This window comes from Colossoma macropomum, unplaced genomic scaffold (genome assembly GCF_904425465.1).
Source record: "Colossoma macropomum unplaced genomic scaffold, Colossoma_macropomum, whole genome shotgun sequence".
In the NCBI taxonomy this organism is placed as follows: domain Eukaryota; kingdom Metazoa; phylum Chordata; class Actinopteri; order Characiformes; family Serrasalmidae; genus Colossoma; species Colossoma macropomum.
Window position 1 is genome coordinate 720,793 of NW_023495254.1, and position 24,538 is coordinate 745,330.

Genomic DNA, 24,538 nt, shown 5'->3' on the forward strand with positions numbered 1-24,538 from the left:
CGTCCAAAACTAGGTTGTTTACATAGAGTCAAATCAGGTTCAAGTTAGTCTGGAACAGATTGTTGGTTGATTTGTGGAAGTTTTGATAAAGAAATTACAATTTGGATGTTGTATCTACTCCACTTACAGACAGTAGAGCTACATCGGTCAACATTAAGATGCCCTCTGCCGGTGGTGGACAGTGACGAAGTAAATGTAGTTCGTTACTGTACTTAAGTAGTTTTACTGTATCTGTACTTTACTGAAGTGTTTCCATTTTTGGTGACTTTCTACTTTCACTCCACTACATTTCAAAGTCAAATATCTTCCTTTTTACTCCACTACATTATGAGAAATCTGTCGTTCCTTTTGTTTTCTGTGTGCATAAAAATGTAACCTGTTGAAATGAAAGAAGCGCGAAGCCAATCAGGGTGTCGTGTTTCTTTTTTCTGAATTTATACAAACATTTCATTTTACAGTAAATTCATTTTGGCTGCTTTATGTTTATGAACAGTGGCCTACAGGTGCAGTTTAGTAAAGGAAAACTCATTTGTGAACCTGTGTTTAAAGCAGGTTTTTATTAAACTTTAACTCTGCAAATAAATATTAAACTGAAACTTTGCTTGTTCACAAAAGGTTATTTCAGATCCACTCTGTTCTAATGGAAGTTGTTTGCCTTCAGTGTTTTGTGCTTAAGATAATTTTAATAGACAAAAGTGACTAATTAATGACGTTCTATTAAAATATTGGTGTTACAAGAGTGACATCAGAGTATTCTCAGCTAAAATTAAACAAGAGGTTTGTTACAAAAATGATAATAGGACATTAGAGCCATAATTAATCTTTTAGTACTTTTACTTTTGGTACTTAGGTACATTTGAAGGCAAATACTTCTGTATTTTTACTCAAGTGGAGGTCTAAAGGGAGGAACTTCTACTTTTACTGGAGTAATATTTTACCTTGGGTGTCTCTACTTTAACTCAAGTACATGGTTTGTGTACTTCGTCCACCACTGCCCTCTGCTAATTCTCATGGTACACGCTCATTACACTGGAAGCTCATTAGCTAGCCTTTAAATAGCTCTGTGCTATTTTACCAGGAGGATAAAACGATGATTAAGCTCTTATTCTCCACGGTATATTATGGTTTGACCATCTGAATTTACATGACCAAATCATAAGGCAAATTATTCAGTAACTGCATGAAATAAATGTACATTTTTGTTTTATTTATTTTTTGTAAAAGCTCCCCTCAAATGAACAGAAACTGTGTTATAATCATACACGTATTGCTATATGCTTACAATTTACTGCTGAAAGCCAAAAATCTTAGACGCTCTTTGTATTATTTTATAAAAATAATTTTTACAGAGCAGATCACTGAAGAGACGCCATCTGTTTATAGTTTACAGCCCAGATTTGTGGAAAAATGGGTCGACTTTCAGTCGGAAAAAGATTCAGTTCAGCTTCTTTTATTATAAGTGTTTAAAATTACATTACCCATCTATTTGACTGGAAAGAAGACAGTTACATCTTTTGAACGTAGCTTATGATTTATGAAAGTTATGAAGAATATGACAGTGCGTTTTGGAACCACCGCTGGTCTCAAGGAGTTGAAGAGGTTAAAGTGATGACCTCATGTTTATTTCACAAAACTAGAACAGAGAAAAAATTGTAATAGACTGGGAACTTAATTTGAGGTGGGGAAATACTTCAGAATTTTTATATCACCCATATAGTCACCCCAGAGTCAAAAGAGCTGAAGAGAACAAGGTAATAACAAGAACTTGTCTATCCCAGAAGAATTCAGACAGTTTAACTGAGGAAGAAAATTTTACAAATTAAGCTTGATGATCTTTACAAAAGAAAAGCAGAAGGTGCATTTATTTATAATAGATGGTTAGAAGAAAAACAAAACACTAATTTATTTAGAAAACTATCATTTTCATAATAACTTTATTAGCAAATTAAATATTAATGTTATCATCACAGATGACCCACAATTAATTTCTGACCACTGCAGTGAGTTTTACAAGAATTTATACAGCTGTTAATTCCCAAAATGTTAAACCTATAAATAAAAATGAAATCGATTTTTGTGATAAACCTGTTAATACTGAAGAAGTTATGGATGCAGTTAATAACCTTAAAAACAATACCTCACCAAGTATAGACGTCCAACTTTAGTATGTTATAAGAAATAGACAAATAAGATATAAAATTTCTTGTATCTAGTTGCACAAGAACACTGAGTCGATTTTACTTCTATGCCAATAGGGATGAGCTCTGACAACTAATGTTCCTAATTTAAAATCTGTAAGAGGCTTATTCTCCCCAGTCCTGATTTCACTATTGGCACCATGAGAGATATTCTAGAGTGTGAACGAAGGTCAAGTGAACCGTCCACTCTGGCTAACAATGAGTAATTTGGCGTTTCTTTACAAAATACCAGTAAGAATTTTGTAAAGAAATATATCAGTCTAGTCATCCAGTCCTAGTCAGAAGGCACATCACTGTATTCTACTTAACAGACTTTTTGCCCAGCTTACTTAAACTGTGGGTCAGTGTTAATAGATGTGTCCTTAATTTCACACTAGTGTTAACCGTGGTCTCTTGACCTGCTGCTGTTTAACAGGTGTGTATGTGAGAAAACTAACAGACTCTCTCTCCTGTGTGTCTCCGCAGTGTGTAACTTCATGTCTAATGAGAAGTGTTTGAAGCATGTGTGGACTATGTGTTCCTCACACAGCTCACATGGCAACTCAGATTGCAGCTCAGGTAACACCACAGTTACATTCATTTAGTCACACCCCTAAAAGCCTTTATTTTAGCAAGGAAGAAGCACCTGCTTGTATCCCAAATAAAGAAGTATGGAGATGTAGCAAGTGTGTCGGGGTCAACAGGCTTTTCTGGGTGCAGATTAAGCCCAACACTGCTTAAAAACAGCATAGCTGATCACCAGCAAAACCAGCATGTGTTGTGTTCTGGATGCTGGTATGCTGGACAACAAGAATGACAATGTTGGCTGACCAGCTAAACCAGCACCGGACCAGCACTGGATTTCAATCCTTAACTATGAATCATTTTTAATGGAGGGTTAATAAAGCCATCGTTGGCCGAGTTTGGTGTGGAGGAATTCCAGTGGTCTGCATAAAGGCCTGACCTGAGCCCCACTGAACCCCTTTGGGGTGAATTGAAACACTGATTATGAGCCAGGCCTTTGCATCCAGCTTCAAATTCTCATTTGACCGAATAGGCACAAACATTTGTGGAACATAATTTTGTGGAAAACCTTCCCAAAGGAATGGAGGCTGTTATAGCCAAAAAGGGGGTCAAACATCATATTAATGCCCATGGTTTTGGGAGGGGATGTCCAACGAGCTCATATAGGTGTAATGGTCAGGTGTCCATATACTTTTGGCCACATAGTGAATGTTTTCAGTGACCGTCCTTATTTAGAAAACTTTATTCTGTTTAAAATATATACTGATGACTGTTTGGTCATTAACAGAGGTTCACCAAAAGAATTTTCACACTGTATATGAACTGTGATATGGTCAGAAAAGCACATTATTTTTGCAGTATTTCTCCTCAAAGGCATGTGTGGTTTAGAGCAGGCAGTAAGCCTTGGTCAGCAGAAAGCTGTCACAGAGTCATCAGTGATACATGCTTTGTGTTAGCCGCAGTGAAGAGGGTGTCACTAACAAGCCAGTTGCACCAGACAAGCTCGACTTCCTCCATCATCTGAGGAGAGCAGTAAGGAGAGCACTACAAATTAGCTTATTAGTGGAAATTATGATTTGTTCTTATCTGTTTTACTTTTAGAGCATTTGAACAAGCTTTTATGCAAAGGTTGGCTTTACACAGTTAAACTTTGTGAGTTGCCTGCAACATAATTTCTTTGCAACTTAACAGTTAAATGGAAAAACAGAAAGCCAAAGTAGCAGCTTATTTGTTCACTCAAAAAAAGAAAAAAAAAGAACCAGCAGGTTAGCTGGACTTATATATAAAAATATCAATATTAAATAAATGAATTGTGTTGTTTTTAAGTAACTGGTTTATGTAAAAATGGGAAGAAAATAATGAAAATGCACTTCAGTAAATGAAAACTGTTTCATGTTGAGAAATGTTGAGCCAAAGAAAGTTCCATTGCAATGTAACCAAAAAATTAATTGCTCAGAAATTTTTCAAATTTGTCCCACAATCATATTTTATGTTGAGGACTCATTTGAAACCCATCAGCAACAGTTGCAAGCCTCATCATGAAACGTCATGAAACAGGCAAGTTTCATGAAACAGCTAATCAAATGCTAGTAGCCCATCATGTGATCACATCGAACAGCTGCTTTCAAATGATTGTTTTCACCAGATCCGTAGACAGGAAAAAATAGCAACTGGCCAAAAAACAATCCTCTGCTTTATATTCCTGTCCACTGATCAGGTGAAAGTTGAGATGCTTGCAACTATTGCGGATGCCTTTCAGGAGTTGCAGGATGCATTGCAGGGCACTGACATTATACTTAAGTGCAGTCTAATTTCATTCAGGTTTCAAGCAATTAAAGCTGCATGAAAGTTTCACTGTGTTTACATGGTGAGCCTTTTATGCAGCTAGTTGCATGTTGTGAGTTGCCTACAACCTAATTTCTGTGCAACTTGACACTTACACAAAGCAATTCAAAAACATTTAAAGTTGCATGCAACACATTCAGTTACTCAATCTGAAATAAAAAATAATTTCAAAAGTAATTATCTAGTCAGTTACTCTTTCGCCAGCTTCTTGTTGAAGTTTTCCCGTTCCACCTTAAATGGTGCAGCTGTTACATTCTGGCTCCTCAGGCACCATTTAAGGTGGAACAGGAACATTCGAATAAGAAGCTGGCGAATGAGGAGCTGACTTCGGCCAAAGTCGAACGTTGAGAGACATTTTACAAGAAACTGTTCTGCTTTTGCGGAAAAGTTTCCTGCCAGAGATGTGAGAAAAACTGCTATAGCTGACCTGAAGCTTAAAGCAGAGCAAAGTAAGTCTGCAGTTTCGTTTATATTATATTTTTAGCCTGTACTAGTACATCAGCACATACTGAGACATATTTACAGCCAAGATGAAACGTTGTGGCTGCCAAGGTGGTTTGATTTTTGATGAAAGGACAAAATGGCTCTCCTTAACATTTGGGGTGCCGACCCCTGTATTAGAATAATAGAACAGAATAAACCAATAGCAAAATTCTTGCTTTTTTAGCAGACAGACACTCTAGACTAATAACCTCTGAAAGGGTGTTTGAGTTGACAACCGTAAGCAAAAATGTACATATTTTAGGAGGTCCTAAGTACATTTTTGAAAAAAATGAAGATATCAAAATTCTGTTAGCATTTACATGCCAAATAATGCCATATCTGAGTAGCCCAGGGTGTCCTGAAAATGACATACGGCACGTGACTATCTTGTGTAAGTAATTTATAATTGTGATTGTAAGTGACCAAAATACCAAAACAATTACACTATTACACTATTATGATTACACACTTGATTTGAATTTGACTCGATTTCCTCTTTTTTTTTAAGCCAAACGAAGTTGTAACACAAAAACAGTCCTACACACACTAAACACTGTTTCATTCATCACTAATAACTGAAAACAGAAATAAACAGAAACAGAAAAAAACAGAAAAAAAAATCTTAATTTAATTTATTTATTCAAAGGCTATTTGTTTATCAAATGTTTGCATCTGTAGTGGTCTGTCTCCAAAACTCCTGGCAGTAGGAGGCCACTGGGCACTGGCCCAACACTGTCTTGGTCAGTAATCCCTCCCTGGCCGGTAAATTGTTTGCATGGTTTGTGTTGGGCTTTTTTTGTACTCTGTTTGATGGAATTAAAAATGGTTTGTGTTTATGATTGTTCAATGTTCTAGACGCACTGAGAGTACCCATGATGCAGTCAGAAAAGCAAATCATGACATTAATTAATCACAATAATGATAACATATCATCATGTTTACCAGCCCTATGGATCTTTAAGGCCTTTTTTTTGCAGTATTTCTCCTCAAAGGCATGGGTGGTTTAAAACGTGCAGTAAGCCTTGGTCAGTAGAAAGCTGTCACAGAGTCATCAGTGATACATGCTTTGTGTTAGCCACGGTGATAAAGGTGTCATTGACAAGCCAGTTACACCAGACAAGCTTGACTTCCTCCACCATCTGAAGAGAGCAGTAAGGAGAGATCTACAAATGAGCTCATTAGTGGAAATTATGATTTGTTAATCTTAATTGTTCATTTGCACGAACATTTACTTTTGCAGCATTTAGGAGACGTTTACTGCTGAATGACTTACTGAAGTGCTGTACCATCTACATATCCCAGTCCAAACAGGCTAGAGTCCAGTGATGTCCTTAAGCTTTGTCTGGCTTTGCACAGTGAAACTTTGTGAGTTGCCTGCAACATTGAGTTGGGAGAATTTTTTGCTGCAACTTGACAGTTACATGAAAAAACAGAAAGCCAAAGTAGCAGCTTATTTGTTTACTCAAAAAAAAAACTTTGATAAAAATGTCAACATTAAACAAATGAATTGTGCTGTCTACACATCACACCTACAGGAGCTTTCATGAATCAAATTCTAAATCCATAGGCATTAATATGGAGTTGGTCCCACTTTGCAGCTATAACAGCTTCCTCTCTTCTGGGAAGCTTTCTACAAGATTTTGGAGAGTGTCTGTGGGAAACTTAGCCCTTTCATCCAGAAGAGCATTGGTGAGGTCAGACACTGATACTGGACGAGAGGGTCTGGCTCATAATCTCCATTCTAGTTCACCCTAAAGGTGTTGGATGGGGTTGAGGTCAGGGCTCTGTGCAGGCCAGTCAAGTTCTTCCACACCAAACTCACCCAGCCATGTCTTTATGGACCTTGCTTTGTGCACTGGGTCTCAGTCATGCTGGAACAGAAAATGCACTTTTATGCACTATGAATCTCAGCACTCAGAGACCCGCTCTGTAAATTTACGTGGTCTGACACTTCATGGAGTTGCTGTGGTTCCTAAACGCTTCCACTTTTCAATACCACCCACAGTTGATGGTGGAACATCTAGAAGGGAAGAAATTTCTTGAACAAACTTGTTGCAACAGTGGCATCCTATTACAGTACCCCGCTCTTTAGAACGACCCATTCTTTCACAAATGTTTGTAGTCAGACTGCATGGCTAGCTGCTTGACTTTATACACCTGTGGCAATGAGACTGAATGAAACACCAGAATTCAATGATTAAGAGGTGTGTCCCAATACTTCTGTCCATATAGTGTATGTTTGACCAGTTCTATTAGCAAACAAGATGAACTATCATTTAAGAAGTTGACTGTCTTCTAACATTGCAGAAGTTTGTTTGACACGTGAATAAGCAGTTTCAGCGCTTTTGATTGGACAACAAGCGTTTCGGCATGAGTGTTCAGTAAACCTGCCCTCTTTCATGTAATAATGCTGCAAGATAAGCACAATTCACAGCATAAAAGGATGCAGTTTTAGGAAGTAACATCAACTCAGCACAGCTTGAATGAAATAAAGGATATGCTGAAGGGTATGAAGGGAATAATTTTTATGTACTTTTTAAAAAAAACTTCATTTTTTAATTTGATGTGCTTTTTATGCCATTCTCTAATTACAGTGAAGTAAGGCTTATTTTACAACCAGTGCTGTATTACATTACTGCTTTTTGTTTCAGACCACTGTAACATTGAAGACTGAAGAAACCCACCGACTCTGCATTACCGTATGTGCATTTTACTTTTGGCTTTGAATGTTTGGCACCATTTTAGACTATAATAAGTGGAGTACAGAGCTTGCTGTATAAAGCAAAACCCCCAAAAAAGCATTCCTTACATGAGCTTAACTGAATTATGGAAAGCATTTCCACACAATTGCATGGCTTTCTTTCAAAATAAGGCAATTTTGTTTATCCAGCATAATTTTCTTAAATTGGCTAAACTTAATCTGCTGTCACATTTCAAACTCAACTAATTAAAGGTCATCAAACTTGTTTTATTTGATTTACCGGTGATTAATGTTGATCCAATTTGTCTTATTAGAGTTTTAAAGTGGTCACTGAAGTGTCCAGTCAGTTAGGAGACACACTAAGCAGTGGAGAATGTAGTAACAGCAATAATAATGAATAAATATATAATATAATATATATATATATATATATATATATATATATATATATATATATATATATATTTTGCGCATAACAGACTTAACTTATGCGCATATCCATCAGAGGCAAATAGCACAATTCATTCTTGTTTATTTGACATCATTGTTTTTTTTAAAGATTAACATTTCTGATCATTATTTTCTTTTAATAATAATACTTTAAGTGCATGTTAAAAAATGGGTTAATTCAGTTAATATCAACTTGATTTGTTTTCTTAACACATGCAAGCCACTTTCAGTTATTTACAAGAAACACTAAAACAAACAAACAAACAAAAAACACTGTTCCTCAAGGCAAACCTTCGGAAGGCCTGAAGGGCCATGGATTTGCAGGTTGTTTTACTCCGATTTTCATTTGTATTCTCAAGTTCTTGTTATATTTATGTCATTATCATGGCAAAACGAATGCTGTTTCCCTGAGATCTCGAGTTATTTATATCATCTCAACATGACAGGCATTGTTTTCTGGAGATAACATTCGCTATGTCATGATAATTGCATAAATATCTCAACATCTTGAGAAAACAACATTTGTTGTGTTGTGATAATGACATAAATAACATGAGATCTTGACAAAAAATAAAAGAAAGTAAGATACAAAGTACAAATCCATGGCCCTTCCATATAAACCTATATATTTTGAAGATATTTGAGACTGAAAACAGAGACTAGTGGAATAAATGCAAGCCTTGCAAAGACAAACAGAAAAGCAGGGACTGCTTATACAGACCAATGAGGCACAGGTGAACCTAATGATAATACTAACACTAATAATACTAACCATTCTCCTCAGATTATTAATAATGATAATATGAGTAAATATAGTAACCCTGAATTATGTGTGAATGTATTGACTGTTACTGTCATTAGTTTAGAATTGTTAGAAACTATGAAGGTATTCATGCTTATATTTATGAACAAATTCAATTGTTTAACAGTCACATTTATTTATAAGATCATGTTCCAAGAATTTAAGCATTTCACTTCAGCGAGCTGGAGGCAGGAGGATGGTACATGAAGCATTGCTTTAGCTGAGCTTCTTTTTCTAGTCATGTTCAATGGTTAAATTCACAGGTGAAAGGTAGAGTAGTAGAGTAATTATGAGCAAAGAGGACAGGAAATATAAGAGCCTCAAATCCAGAAACCAGCAGTGAAGCTCAGTAGGGCTCAGGCTGAGGTCATAATGAGTGAGAACTGGATGGCAGAGCAGAAGGTGCTGAGGCGATGCGTCCAGCTGTAAAACACATCATAATTTTAATATCAGTGGTTGTTTGGCCCAGCGCTATGAGGGGGCATGAGGGGGCGAGGCCTAGATGGAATACTATGCCCGCAGTTTTGTGTTTACACTATTTGTCCTGCAGCTTGGACTTTACACCGATCAGGCATAACATTATGACCACCTCCTTGTTTCTCACTGTCCATTTTATCAGCTCCACTTACTATATAGGTGCACTTTGTAGTTCTACAGTTACAGACTGTAGTCCATCTGTTTCTCTGCATACTTTGTTAGCCCCCTTTTACTCTGTTCTTCGGTGGTCAGGACCCCCATGGACCCTCACAGAGCAGGTACTATTTGGGTGGTGGATCATTCTCAGCACTGCAGTAACACTGACGTAGTGGTGTGTGTTGTGCTGGTACAAGTGGATCGAACACAGCAGTGTTGCTGGGTAAAGCTCAGTTTACTGTTTCATTTGGTTTCCATGTGTGGTTGATGTTGGTTTGCTGCTGTCGATTAAGGTTAATATTTTTTTTTTCATATTTGGTTATATTGGATTGTGTTGTGTTATAATGGCAATGCTGAAGAAAAGCAACAGTTGTGCGTTGACAGTTATTATAAACCAACAAGCCTATTGTCCGCGGTTCATTAGGTAAGGGGAGTCGTGCCCCCTTAGTCTTTTATTTCCGCCTACTTTCCTAACTAAACTGGCCTGTGTCGTGTGGATACTGTCACCGGCTGGTCTGCTGCAGATGCTGTACAGCACATGTGTCAGGCTCCAGTCCTTGCAGGCCAAAATACTGCAGACTTTAGCACACTGCTTCATTAAACACACCTGATTCAGCTCTTCAACTAATTAGCAAGGCCTTCATGAACTGAATTCAGAGTGTTAGACGAAGGTAAATGCAAATCTTTGCAGCACTTTGGCCCGGAAGGTCCCCAGTTTGACATGCCTGGTGTAGAGTTAACACCCAAGATTTTTTGGGACTTAAAAAAAGAGTGTAAACTCTTGTCTCTGCTTCTAGATCCACCCAATATTTATGGACAGAACTTCTGGTGAAGCTTAAACAGACAATGGGCCAGATTCAATCAGCGCCAGATTTAGCGAGACATAATGTTTGTGGATTCATAAGCGAGCATTAGCTGCATGTTTTATCCCGTGAGCCGTTGCTGCACATTCATCTCATTTACATATGGCGGAACGATTCAGAACAGGACACAATCACCCAAAAAGTGACACCTGAACCACTCTGAAGGTAGTTTTCCGAGGCACACCTTCTAACTGCTGTCGTAGGACTGGCTTGAGCTGTCAGAACTGTGCAGGTATATTTTTTCCATCATAGTACAAACAATGTAAATGCACCTCAACAATGGTCTTAAGGTCCAACTGTGCGCCTTAAATAAGTTTTCCCAGGAAAAGACTTACTGTGTATTGATTGGCTGTTGCCTAGGACATCAGTGTAAATACAGCAGCTTTAAAAGCCTCCAGTGCGCTAATCACTGCCACACTGACTTCATGAATAGCTCTTATTTACTGTGCAGCACATTTTGTGTAGCATTGCGCTGATTTTGTCCCGCTCCCCGCCTGCACAGTTCTGTCAAGACGAACTGACATCCAATATCTGACTGAATTTCCCTTTTTCAAAATAAAAGTTCAGTTCTTCAGGCAAAAAATATTAAACCTCAACTATATATTAAATTCTTGAATCATAAATTGAAAATAATAAGCCAACATTTGTAGTAAATACATTCCACCTGAAATTCACACCCACGTTATTGAAAATAATAATTCCGATTCAGGTTTAAAGTCAAAGACCTCCTTATACTTTACCTGGAATAGTCTGAGGCATCTGGTTACACTTTGGTTGTGTTGACCTTTTTTGTTTGTAATAAAATAATATATGATTATAGACACCAGTGGTTTAAAGTAAAAATGTTGTGTGTGTGTGTGTGTGTGTGTGTGTGTGTGTGTGTGTGTGTGTGTGTGAGAGTGAATTTGTGTATTTTGTCCATTCTAAACCATATGCTGAGAGTAGTTAGTTTAAAACTAGCGACACACAGAATTTCGGTTGCATCGCAGACACTAACAGAAAACATTACATGCATAATCTCAACACACAGTGAAATCATCTGACTTTCTCTCTTTCCGTGCTACATTTATGAGATATGTCTGGTCATATTAGTAGTATTTCGAACGAGACTGTGTTTTACAACATCGAATCAATCAATATTATTGGCTGCTATTTGCCATTGTTTTACCCATTCAACCTATTCTGTGTCACTATCTGGCATTAATCATTGTCGTGGCTGTTACTGATTGGTCCAGAAGAGGGCTGTCTTTTCTGGACCAGGTTCTTGCTTCAACCTTTTTTCCTGGCTTCAACTAAACAGCGACTCTGGATTGAGCTGTCTGAGAAGTAGACATTCCACTGCTCAGAGTAGAATGTGCTGGATGCAGAAGCTGATTTCTTTGGTGAGTTTCTCCGCAGGGTGGATGAATAAAGTACTGAAAAAAGAAGATTAAACAGTAAGACAGGTCTGCAAAATAAGGAGGTCTTGACATATAGCATGTATATTATGAAATAGACTCCTAAACTGACCAATGCAACAATGCCTGTGCTTGTAGCTAGAGCCAATGAGAGTTAGCCAAGTAGTTAACATCATCTACAGTAGCTGAAAACGCATAGTGAGCACAGTATGTGTGAAGCTGTGATGATAGCTAGGCAGATTAGAAATAAACCCATATTTTAAATAACCTTAATCTTAAATAACCAGCACAGTAACAACAAATAGCCATAAAAGTGAATGTATATATGTATGGAACCTGGTCATGGATGCCTCTTTATAGTAAACTTAATTGAAAATACTGAGCAAGTGGCAGCTGCAACAGTATATTACTGTGTGCAAAAAAACTTCTTTATTTTCAGTATAAGTTGATGTAAAAAAAAAAAATAAAATAATAATAATAATAATTTTAAGTAATTTAGTAATTTTGGACCATGTCTGTTGGTCCAGTCATCATGTAATATTCATAGAATGGAAAGGACAGCTGATATTTTTTAATTATTTTAAATAAATGAATAAATAAATAAATAAATGACAAAAATTGATATACAGTGATTTTATCCATACACAAACATATATATAACTATATATATATATATATATATATATATATATATATATATATATATATCGCTGCTGTCAGAACTAAACCTTGTGTCTTTTTTTGGTCGTTTTTCCAGTTTTTAATGTGATTCAGTAATGCCTGTTGGTCTTTACATTGTGTGTAGATTTCATGATGAATGGACCAAAAGAAATCACCCAAAATGACTTGGAAAGACGTCTGGTTCCATTGACTTACATTAAGTGTAAAGTATGTTTTATTTTATCCTTCTCCTGTAAAGTTGGAGATACGAGGTTTTGTTCCAACAGCAGTTGGAACATATATATACTCTTTAAGTGTATATATATATATATATATATATATATAGTTATCAGAATTTTGTGTGATTTGTTCAGACTCTTTTTACATAATATTCATGGTGAAAGAAAGTTGTTGTTTAAATATAATGTACATATTTTACACATAATGTAAATAAATGGTTATCAGGGACACTTTAATAACTGGGAACACGCAGTTTAATCCAACTCCCACATACAAATCATTGTTTTCTCAACCTAAACAATTGTTTTTATGTTATTTCACTGCAGTTTTTTATCTTACAGGTTTCCCTCTCAGAGCAGAACACAATCTGAAATCATCAGAGTAACACACAAACACCGAAAATGGGCAATGACTCCTCCTCATACGGTGATGCGTTGAGACATGCACAAGAGCAGGCGCGTGAGCAGGAGAGGGCACGTCAGCAGGAGCTGCAGCATCAGTGGGAGTTGCAGCGTCAGCAGGAGTGGGAACGTCAGCGGGAGTGGGAGCGTCAGCAGGAGCGGGACCGTCAGCAGGAGCGGGAGCGTCAGTGGGAGAGAGAGCGCCAGAATTTAGAACAAGAGCAGTGGAGACTGCAGCAAGAGAAAGAGATGATAGAAAGATTGCAAAGCGAGCGAGAGGAGGAGCAGAGGAAAGTGATAGAGCAGCAGCGAGCAACAGAAGAGAAGGAAAGGATGAGAATCCAGAATAAGTAGACCTTTCAAGCACTCAAGTACTTAAGACAGGGCTCGGCAACCCAAATGTTAAGAAGAGCCATTTTGTCCTTTCAATAGAAATCCCTTTTACCATCGTGGCTGTAAATATGTCTCAGTATGTGCTGATGTGCTAGTAAAGGCTAAAAAATATAATATAAACGAAAACGCAGACTTACTTTGCTCTGCTTTAGCTCAGCCATAGCCACTTTTCTCGCATCTCTGGCAGGAAACTTCTCCAAAAGTAGAACAGTTAACGTTAACGTTTGACTTTTTACGAGGCTGAAGAAGCTTCTCATTTGCTCATTTGTTCTAATTTTTCGTTGCACCTTAAATGGTGTCTGAGGTACCAGAATGTAACTGCTGCACCATTTAAGGTGGAACGGGAAAATTCAGACAGGCAGTTGACTTTTTATTGTTTGACAGTTTCTCAATGCAGATTAAACGTATCAGGAAACCAGCTGGAGTGATTATAAATGCTGATAAAAGTCCATTAGTCACCAAATTATCAATGTTCATCTTAAATCTCTCTCTTTGCCATTTTTTTAGCTACTAGCTGGGTGAGACTGTTGTCTGAGCTGCTGTGGTGACCAACAGTCTGCACGCCTACCCTCAGGGTTAAAGGGTTAATCAGCAGTTATACATTAACTCCAGTGTTTAAGGCCATTTGATGTTAAAACTGTGTTGAACGATCAGCAGAGCTTTATTTTACTGCAGAGGAGGATTATTTTATTTTTACCTAAACATCTAATTCTGCTCTGGACAGGGCTCCTCCGCAACAGGGCAGTAAAAGAGCCACATGCGTCTCCGGAGCTGTATGTTGCCGACCCCTGACTTAAAAGAAATTCCATTGATTTTTTTTTATATTATATATAATATACAATGGCTAAGATGTACTACACAGTCGTTCAGAGTGGTTTGGTGTGAAACATTCTATTCTACACAAACTTGATGAGTCAGAATTGTTTATAGTGGTGGTGATAGGAACCAGACGTCTATGGAGTTTAATACTACTAAAAGGTTCCTGATAAAAGATGCAAGATTTCAAAAATTCATTCATGGCAGAGAAGTTTATGCAAGATTTTGTAAAAAAAACCCAATTTTTTCAGATTTTTTGCTATTTTCCCATCAACATTACACATACAGTCTCAGAAGACACGTGTAGGTTCACTGGTAGTTTTGGATACTAAATAATATGGTTATATATGGTTATAATAATTTGTGTTGTAGGCATCGTCACCCTTGTTCCTCTCGGTTTCTCAACAATCAACCATTTCACCTCAAACCACTCTGAACCTCAACTATTGAATGATTCAGACTTAATCTGGAAAATCCCCCTTTAAATAACTGCTCTGTGTTGTAAAGTTGTGCAGTTTTTCAGCACTGCTGTCCACCTATTCAACAAAAACGCAATAAACATTTACTTTTACATTCATAAAAGTTCAAGTGTGATTTATTGTGGCAAATGTCCAGCATCAAGGTACAATAGTGTACTTGCTACATGAAGCATGCAGACATGCACGCTTAAACATGATGGTTCTTCAAGGGTTCTTTAGTAAAGAAAATGGTCCGTTTTCATGATTAAATGGTTCTTGGCATCATGAAAGCGCTCTTCGGATTGATGGTGAATGTGCTGTAGATGGTTCTACATAGCACCAAAAAGGGTTCTACTATTGTAACAAGCCTGACATCGTAACAATAGAAGAACCATTTCTGGTGCTACATAGAACCCTTTTCAAAAAGGTTCTTTATAGGCCCATCTACAGCATTCTCCATCTATCTGAAGAACCTTTTCACGATGCAAAGAACCCTTTAATTATGGAAAGGGACCATTTTCTTTACTAAAGAACCCTTGAAGAACTATCATTTTTAAGTATGTATTTGAGAGGTTTAGCTGCTGTTGGACCAAACATTAGAAAGGGGAAGCAGCTTTCACCATGATGTGATTATTGGCAGGGTGGTTCTAGACCGTTTCAGGAAGGCTTCATCCCAAATCCACCCTTTCTCAAATATACTAAGTCCCTTAAAGTTTGCGATTTCTTGCGGTTTCGTTTTTCGCTTTTACTGCATCAACAGTAAACAACCGGAAAACTGTCGGTCATTTTCTCCCCTTAATTTCGCGACTTCATGTCCATCACTTGTTGTGTGAATGTGCGGATTCCTCTGATGCCATTATCTTTACTGCAGGCCTACCAGCCACACAAACACACACCAGCTACACAAAATGTATTTTCTCTTAGTGTTTCTCCTCCATGCAATCAAAAATAAACACTCTATTTGGGAGAATTGTTTGTTTTGTAGCTGATAGTTGCTTTACTCAGCACCCGTTTTAGTAGCCAACATACTTGGTTTTAATTTGATGGGGCCACATTGACTAATTATACCAGAAATACTAATCTGGTATTGGCTGTCAGTGATGCCCCTCTGCAGTGTGTAGTAAAAAAAAAAAACATTTGAACCCATGACATTTATATTCACTGCCATAAGACCACAGCAAAGGCAAAAGAGAGTCTGGTGCTGACTCGTGAGCCTAGCGAGAACCTACATGGTCTTTTGTGTATGAATATTTAATGTATATACACAAAATCTTCATGCAGCACCTGCCCTTGTCACAAAAGAGGCAACTGGAAACACTGGAAAAAAACAGAGGTGCCAAAATCCCAGCCAATAAATAAGTAAATAAATGAGTAAATAAATAATCAAGACTATGTAAGTGGTATGGTGAGGATCCAGGTTTTAAAACTGTCGATTAAACCAGAGTGATGCCTGGATATATGTTGTAGTTGTAGGCAGTAGCAGATGCTGCTAGAGGTAAAATTTCACCTAGTGCACCAAATAGGATTTTGTCTTAACCTTATAACCTTATCGCCTGTGTTCAGAGTAGCTCTGGAGTTTGAAAAGTGAGTGAATGTGCCCCTGAATGAAACCAAGGATGATGAGGGGGGGCGTGTTGGGTTAGTGAAAGGTCACTACAGATCTTTCCTAATTAACTCACTTGAAGTATGTTAAGCATTTCTACAGTAGCAGCAGTAGCAAGAGGAACTTTAGCAAAGCGGGGCCAACAGCTGATCAGAGGATACAAATAGCAGTTCCACAAAAATATACTGATAAGGCTGTTTCTGTATTACGGATCTGTAAAATGCTTGTTTAAGTGCTAAGTAACTCAGCAAAGCTCTGTACAATCATACCTGAGACATTCCATCTCTGTTAACCTGCTAGCCAGGTTCAGCTGTGGGTATGCAGTTTCAATTTGAATCAATGCAGAAGGATGAAAATTGTTTTTATTAATTTAATGACATCTTTTTTCAGTTGTGTTTCAATAATGTAATACTGACTAATCTGATGTTTCAGGTCTTTGTAGCTAATCTGCTATTTGACCTGAAAGATGTCCGACTCAGAGACCATTGAATTAGCTGCTCTTAGCCGACCTTTCCAGTTGGGAATGCTGTATGACTGCCGCAGAGATGCCCTCATTCCAGGTACAGAAAACCATTCATTCTCCATTAAAATCCCTGTTTAAATAAGAGTACTGTTACTGTGGTGATACTTATGTACAAGTAAAAACATTAATAAAGTATAAGAGTAAATATTTTCAACAAAACTAAAGCCAAATATGATATTACATGAGACTGATCACAGTATGCCCTGCTAGTACATATTCACACATCATCACATTTACTGTATAAGCTTTACAGTTTGCATTGAACTAAACTACTATGACAACTGAACACCATTCCTATGGGAACTTGTTGGACATTCCAAAACCATGAGCATTAATATAGAGTTTCTCCCCCTTTGCAGCTATAACAGCTTCACTTTGTGCACAATGGCACAATCGTGCTGGAACAGGAAAGGGCCTTCCCTAAACTGTTGCAACAAAGTTGCCATGATTGTCTAAAATGTCATTGTATGCTGTAGCATTAATATCACCTTTCGCTGGAACTGAGGGGTCCAAACCCTGAAAAAAGCCCCAGCCCATTATCCCTCCTCCACCCAACTGTACTTTTGGCACCACTTTTACTTTCAACAGCGTCAGGCTGTAAATCTCATTTGTCAGTCCACCTCTCCTCTGAGACCTGTCACATTGTTTTTGAAAGTCACATGATTAAAAAGGAAATTCAACATGGCGGACTGCACAGTGTACGAAACTATACAGCAAGCGAACATAATTGTAAAGTAAATAAACTCTAAATTTTTTTGCAAAACAACTTTCTTTTTCATATTTATGACACGATTCTGTAGTATATTTAGACGTACACCAAACTTAGGTCTCAAATATATATTCATGGGATTTTAATATCAATATGGATATAGATTAGCGAGCTAGCTGCCCAGCTAATATTGCTGATGCCATTCTCAGAACCTCCATCAGGATTGACTGGAGTGTAGGCAATGTTTATGTTTATTATAAAACATTCAGTGACTAAGAAAACCTGCTAGCTGTTTTGATTGCTAGCAACTTTGCGTTATATTTTGTCAGTCGTATACTTTTAAGGCATCTCTTGTCAACAAAATCACGTTTTTGTTTTCTTACGGTATTTACTAATAACATGTTGGCTTAAGTGTTTTAATAACAACACTATAAAATCGCTCATTTTAAAAACGTTTACGTTACAAGAATATAATTAAAGCAAGCATTTAGTTTTTTATTGAAAAACTGCAGAATGAAAAATCTTAGGCTCTATTTGCAATACCACCCCACGACACTAGATGGCAATAATGGCAACAGTGCCACCTCCTCTCTGGGGCCTCAGATAGGTACCACAGGAGAGGTAAGCCTCAGGCAGTCACCAAATTCAGATTCATCCATCAGCTGACATTTGACATAGTGATCTTAGGCTTGCAGCTGCTCATTCGTATAATCCCATTTTATGAAGATCCTGATGCTGATGCTGCTTCCAGAGGCAGTTTGGAACTCAGTGATGCAACAGTGGATAGATTTTTCTGTACTGCAAAACTTCAGTTTTTTTTTCTGTTGTTGCTCTTAGACGCTTTCTTTTTTACAATAAAAGCACTTATAGTTGACCGGGGCAGATCTAGCAGGTCAGACATTTCACAAACTGACTTGTGGCAGAGGTGGCATCCTATGAAAGTACCACTGAGATCTTCAGAACAGCCCAGTGTTTGTCTATTGAGATTGCTTGGCTGTGTGCTTGATTCTGTACACCTGTTAGCAATAGGTGTAGCTGAAACACCTGTTGGCCATATAGCATGCATGCATTTCATGGTTAGATGATTATATAAGGCTTCCTAGTTTGTCTTGGTTTCAACAGAGTAGTTTGTTACTGGTTAATTAAGTCTGTTTTTGTGCGTATTTAGAAATCAGTTATGATTAAAATATGTGTCATTCACTAAAAAGGTAACATTTGCCAATTTTAATTAAAGTTAGCTAAAGCAGCCTTTTTGACAGATGATGCCTATTAGAATAAGCATTTATAAACATTTGGATACAGTTATTCCAATTTCAATGACAAGCTTATGTAGGTGTCATGTAGTCTTATGAACAGTGTCCTACAGTAAAGTGTTGCGAAACAATATCTTGCAGTATTGATTTGATCAACTGGACCAGGCAAAGGCCCCATGGGATCTTGCAGACAGTGGGCTGTGGAATTATCTGGTTACCTGATTACCTACAAAAGAGAGTAAAATCACCCAAACAGTTGAAACTAATGCAGCCATCTCACCAGTCACGTTTATAATAGCTTTTTAATGTTTCACAACAGGGCTAATAACACTGGAAGCTGCACTGTTCTTGTTTTATTTGCATTGTTTTTAAGCTTGTGAGAGAAATCGTCATTAGCCAGTTTTTGCTTTGAAAGAATATATATACATTTTACTCGTCTTTGTATGGAGCCCCTCTGGTGATATCCTGTATAAATAAAAATAAAGCATGGCTATCACTAAATAGGGCATTGGAACAAGATACATACGTCATGTCCATGACTTAGTAAGGCATGGGAACAAGATCCTAATGCGTGGCCACGACTTAGTAAGGTGTGGGAATGAGATCCTAATGCATGGCCACAACGTAGTAAGGCATGATCTCGTTCCCATGCCTTACTAATTCGTGGCCATGCAGTAGGATTTTGCTCCCACGAGTTAATACAGCGTGGCCACACATTATTTTTATTTGTATGGGATGTCACCACCAGGGCTCCATATCTGTGTAACTAAGCAATGCATGTATAAAAATTGCTTCAAAAAATGTTCTCAAAAATGTACGCTAGTTTTTTGGTGTGTCTCTTTGTGAATATTTCGTATCATTTCTTTATCGCAGGGATCACACTCTGGGATTCGGAGATGCTGATGAGAAATGTAAATGTGCGTCCACAGCCCAACACCGAATTCAAAATCATTGCATCAGATTCCTCTGAAGACAAGTTGTCAGCTCTGAATGTGGCTGCATCTCTCGAGGCTAGCTTTCTTTCTGGGTTAGTCAGTGTAAAAGGTTCAGCGCAATATTTGAATGATAAAAAAAAATCAACGCGCCAGTCTCGAGTCACCCTACAGTACAAAACTACTACACGCTTTGAGCAGCTGACCATGGAGCACCTTGGGGCTGGAAACGTTCAGCATTGTAATGTATTTGAGGAAGGCTCTGCCACACATGTGGTCACTGCCTTGCTGTATGGAGCCCAGGCATTTTTTGTTTTTGACCAAGAGGTTTCAACCAATGAAAGTCACCAAGAAATACATGGGAACCTACAAGCATGTATCAAAAAAATTCCAACAATATCAATTGAAGGTCAGGCTTCTTTGGACATGACTGATGATGAAAATCAGCGCACCAACAAATTCACTTGTACCTTTCATGGAGATTTTGCACTGGAAAGCAATCCAGTTTCTTACCAAGACGCCATTAAGGTGTACTCCCAAATCCCGAAGCTTTTGGGGGAAAATGGAGAACATGCAGTGCCTGTATCTGCATGGCTGTACCCCCTGAGGAAACTGGACTCAGCAGCGGCCCAGATGGTCAGGGAGATAAGCGTCAGTCTGGTACGGGGTGCCCAGCGCATCAAGGATGAACTGGACGACGCTGATATTCAGTGTCAGGACCTGATGAAAGTTGACATGGCTATTCAGTTTCCAGAAATCAAGGCAAAGCTTAGAAAATTCAAAAGCTTGTGTTCAGAGTACAAACTGGTGTTCCAGAAACAGCTCAGCAAACTTCTTCCATCTATAAGGGGTGGAGGTAAGGAGGAACAAGATCTGGTGACCTTGCTAACCAGAAAGGAAAGGTCGCCATTCCGAAGTGTCCTGATGTCTGCTTACCTAAATGATAGAGAGCGGGAAATGAATGTCATCAGATCCTACTTGGAGATCATGACAGAAGTCCCAGTCCTTTCCTCCAGCAAGGATTTGGACAAAGCAGTGCTGAAGGCCAACACTGACTATGTAGTGGCTTTTGCATTCTCCTCTCTAAAAGAAGAAGAATCATACCTTTCAGACCTGGAGAACTATCTAAAGGGAGTGTCAAGGAGCGGCGAGGAACACTTTTCCTATGAGGCAACCTCTCCAAAAAAGTCTGAACAATGGTTTTGCTCAAAGGATGTGACTGCACTTACCAGACAGAACGTCCAGCTATTTCTAGACTTCAAAACAGCCAACAGTGGAAGACAAAATATAGATTTCTTCATTGTCTCCATTCCAGACAATCTCATTACAGCCTCATCAATCCATGTTTATGAGAAAGGCACGTGTCTGAGCTCTGAGTTCGAGCTTCCATCTAAGCCACCTGTGCCCACTGTCTTGAAGGCTGAGCATGACCGTATCCACTTGCAAATCAAGCCCCTAGCTCACGGCATTAGTAGTGTGGAGTCATATTGTGTCTCCCATCAGACGGTGCCAAGCTCAGACTGGACTGAAGTGACCACTGAGGGGAATTCTCTCAATGTTACAGTCAAGCAGCTGGAGCCGAATAAAGAGTATCGCTTCAAATGCAAGGCTGTGTGCCGGCCAGGGATGAGTCTCAGTAGCGAGGAAACCGCATTTTTCAAAACCCGTCCATGCGGGCCTCCTGGAGCACTCAGATTGAAATCTAAGGAGTCTGATAAAATAACAATCACATGGGACATGCCTACATCTATTGGAGAGGACATCCAGGTCATTGGGTATGTGGTGGAATTCCAGGAGCAACCAAAGAAGGAGCAGACAGCTGAAGTGTGGGAGTCTGTAAGGATCGCGAACAGACAGTACACAATTCAAGGACTGAGAGCAGACACCGATTATAGGATCAGGGTTTTGGCCAACTGTGCTCCTGCAGGAATGAGCCTTCCCAGCCCTGAATCTGTGTTTACTACTACCAAACTGTCTGACAAATCAGTGCAGATGAAGTCAGCTGAGGCCAGTAGTCAGCTATTTTTGGAGAAATCCTTTCTCCTGAAGAAAGGCAATCCCTCCGTCTATGTTCTGAACCAAGAAACAAAATTTCGTGAGAATGAGAAATTTAATCAGTACGCCTTTGGAAAAAAAGTAGAGCAAGGGCAAAACAAAGTGCTCCTGCTGTTAGGGTCCACTGGTGCTGGTAAAACAACACTTGTCAACGCTATGGTTAATTACATTCTTGACGTGAAGTGGCAGGAACATCATCGCTTCAAACTGATCCATGAAGTCACCAATCGGACACAAGCAGAAAGTCAGACATCTGAGGTGACATCATATGAGTTGTACAACCAACCAGGCTTCCGGGTCCCCTACTCTCTGACCATCGTGGACACTCCAGGATTTGGAGACACTCGTGGAATGGACCACGATAAACTTATCATTGAGCAGGTGAAGAGTTTCCTTTGCAGTCCTTTGGGGATCGACCATATTGATGCCGTCTGCTTTGTCGTTCAAGCCTCCCTTGCCCGCCTTAGTGCCGTCCAGAAGTACATCTTTGACTCGGTCCTCTCGATCTTTGGCAAAGACATTGCGGAGAACATAATAATACTGGTGACATTTGCAGACGGGAAAGATATTCCAGCCCTCGAGGCCATCAAGGCTGCAGGTTTGCCATGCCACAAAGATAGCAAGGGCTCTCCCACTCACTTCAGGTTCAATAACTCAGTAATGTATGCCCAGAAGAATGTGAAAAACACCTCTGAAAGCGATTCGGGTGAAGACGATGCGGAGGAGGAAGATGATGAGAAGCTTAAGGAGATTGTCTGGACCTCCAACTTCAAACAAATGAGCAAGTTTTTTGTTAAAACTCTTGCAGTCATCAACAGCAAGGATCTGACATTGACTAAAGAGGTCTTGGAGGAGCGAGAGCGTCTCGAGAAAGCCATGGCTGACCTGACCCCACAAATCACTGCTGGTCTTTCTATGCTAAATCAGATCAAAGCTTTCAAGGAGGGCTTGAAGAACGAGAGCTCAAACATGAAGCAAAATGAGAACTTTGAGCAAGAGGTGCCAGTTCTCAAGGCAAACAGAGTACCTGTTAATTGCTACGCCGTGAACTGCAACAAATGCCTGTTCACATGTCACTCAAACTGCTTCCTCCCTGAAGACGATCATCTAAGCACTTGTGCTGCAATGGACAAGACTGGACACTGCACCGTCTGTTCTGGCTTCTGCGATCATTCTGCTCACGTAAAGGAGAAAGCCTTGTGGACCTACGAAACAAAAATGGAGAAGCAAACCATGAATGAGCTGAAGGAGAAATTCATGAAAGCCAAAGGGAAATTCATGAACACCAAGCAAATGCTGGAGGAGCTCGAATCTGAATTTGATGTAATAGAGGAAAAGCTGAGGCAGCTGATTAAACTGTCCTCCAGTTGCCTTCAGAGGCTGAATGCGATCGCACTGAAGCCAACATCCCTGTCCACAATGGAGTACATTGAAATACTCATTAAGACAGAAAAGGAGGAGAAGAAGCCTGGATTCGAGGACCGCATAATTGGGCTGCAAAAAATTAAGCAAGAGTGTATCATTTTGGACAAAATTGCAAGGGGAGAGGATCTGCTCGAAAGTGAGCAACAGGTCATTGTGGAGAGAAAGAGACGACTGAAGACGGTCGCAATGAAGGCTAAGAAAATGAAGGATGTTATAAGACAATGGGAAAAGGTAACGAAGCCTGAGTAAAACACAGGGTGATCTGTAAGGGTGCAGTGGGAAAAGATTGGAAGTAATCATTCATTTGCATATTCATACAGTGTCTGAAAATGTAAGCAGCAAATGAACCTTGCTTGTAATTTCTTCCTTGTGAAACGTCCTTGCAAATTAGGAAATTCTTGAAAGGGTAAATTGCTATTTTCTGGGATAATCTTACCTGATAATGGAGGGATTTTGTTGTAAAATACACTTTCAACATTTTTTTTCATATATTCATTGCTAGAAGGGGGGGTTTACATATCGCTACTGTCAGAACAAAACTTTGTATCTCCATCTTTGTCGTTTTCACTTTTTTGACATAATTTGAAAATGCTTGTTTCTCTTTATATTGTGAATTTCATGATGAATTGACCAAGAGAAACGGCCCAGAATAACTTCTGGGCCATTCTGGTTCCATTGACTTACATTAAAAGTAAAGTATGTTTTTTCCTTCTCCTGTAAAGTTACCATTTTGGAGATATGAGGTTTGGTCCGAGACCAGTGATATCCAGGAAATGTCAATGCTACATTATCATTAATATCAATAACAGAAAACTTTTTTCTTTCTTTTACCAAACTTTATTTGCTATGTATGTTTGATTAAGAACAATTGTAAGACATTTATATGAACTTCTTTGAATGAATAAAGTCAAGTCCAATTCTACTGATCTGACCCTGTTTGAAAATTCAGTTTATATCACAAATAAATCAAATTTTCAGCCATAGCTCTGACTAAGAACAGGCTCTTGGCTTTATGTTTAGTATGTAAGCATATCAACATAATTTACTGATCTCTCATATATTTCCAGCACTGTAGAAAGTGGCTCATCAGATCAAAAATTACTTAATGTAGTAACAAGCAATTGAACTAGTTTTAAAAATTACATTGACTGGAAGAATCGTTCATTCAAAGTGTTTATTTAGGTTGAATAAAAC

The 24,538-nt window shown here is 38.6% G+C and overlaps 2 protein-coding genes across 3 annotated transcripts; both read left to right on the forward strand.

Annotated features, from left to right (window-relative positions):
• Positions 1 to 33: 33 nt before the first annotated feature.
• LOC118801288 lies at positions 34 to 23,889 on the forward strand. Of its 2 annotated transcripts, XM_036561529.1 has the most exons (5): positions 34 to 189; positions 2,664 to 2,756; positions 7,682 to 7,729; positions 16,880 to 17,007; positions 19,806 to 23,889. In XM_036561529.1, the coding sequence occupies exons 4-5, from the start codon at positions 16,914 to 16,916 to the stop codon at positions 23,591 to 23,593; spliced, it is 3,882 nt and encodes a 1,293-aa protein (XP_036417422.1). In that variant the 5' UTR covers positions 34 to 189; positions 2,664 to 2,756; positions 7,682 to 7,729; positions 16,880 to 16,913; the 3' UTR covers positions 23,594 to 23,889. The 2 variants fall into 2 exon arrangements, with proteins under 2 accessions (XP_036417422.1, XP_036417421.1); XM_036561528.1 differs by lacking the exons at positions 34 to 189; positions 2,664 to 2,756 and adding an exon at positions 7,452 to 7,537.
• Positions 12,722 to 15,015, forward strand: LOC118801290 (matrix metalloproteinase-2-like). Its single transcript, XM_036561530.1, has 2 exons — positions 12,722 to 12,764; positions 13,118 to 15,015. Exon 2 carries the CDS (start codon positions 13,178 to 13,180, stop codon positions 13,529 to 13,531), a length of 354 nt encoding a protein of 117 aa, XP_036417423.1. The 5' UTR covers positions 12,722 to 12,764; positions 13,118 to 13,177; the 3' UTR covers positions 13,532 to 15,015.
• Positions 23,890 to 24,538: the final 649 nt, after the last annotated feature.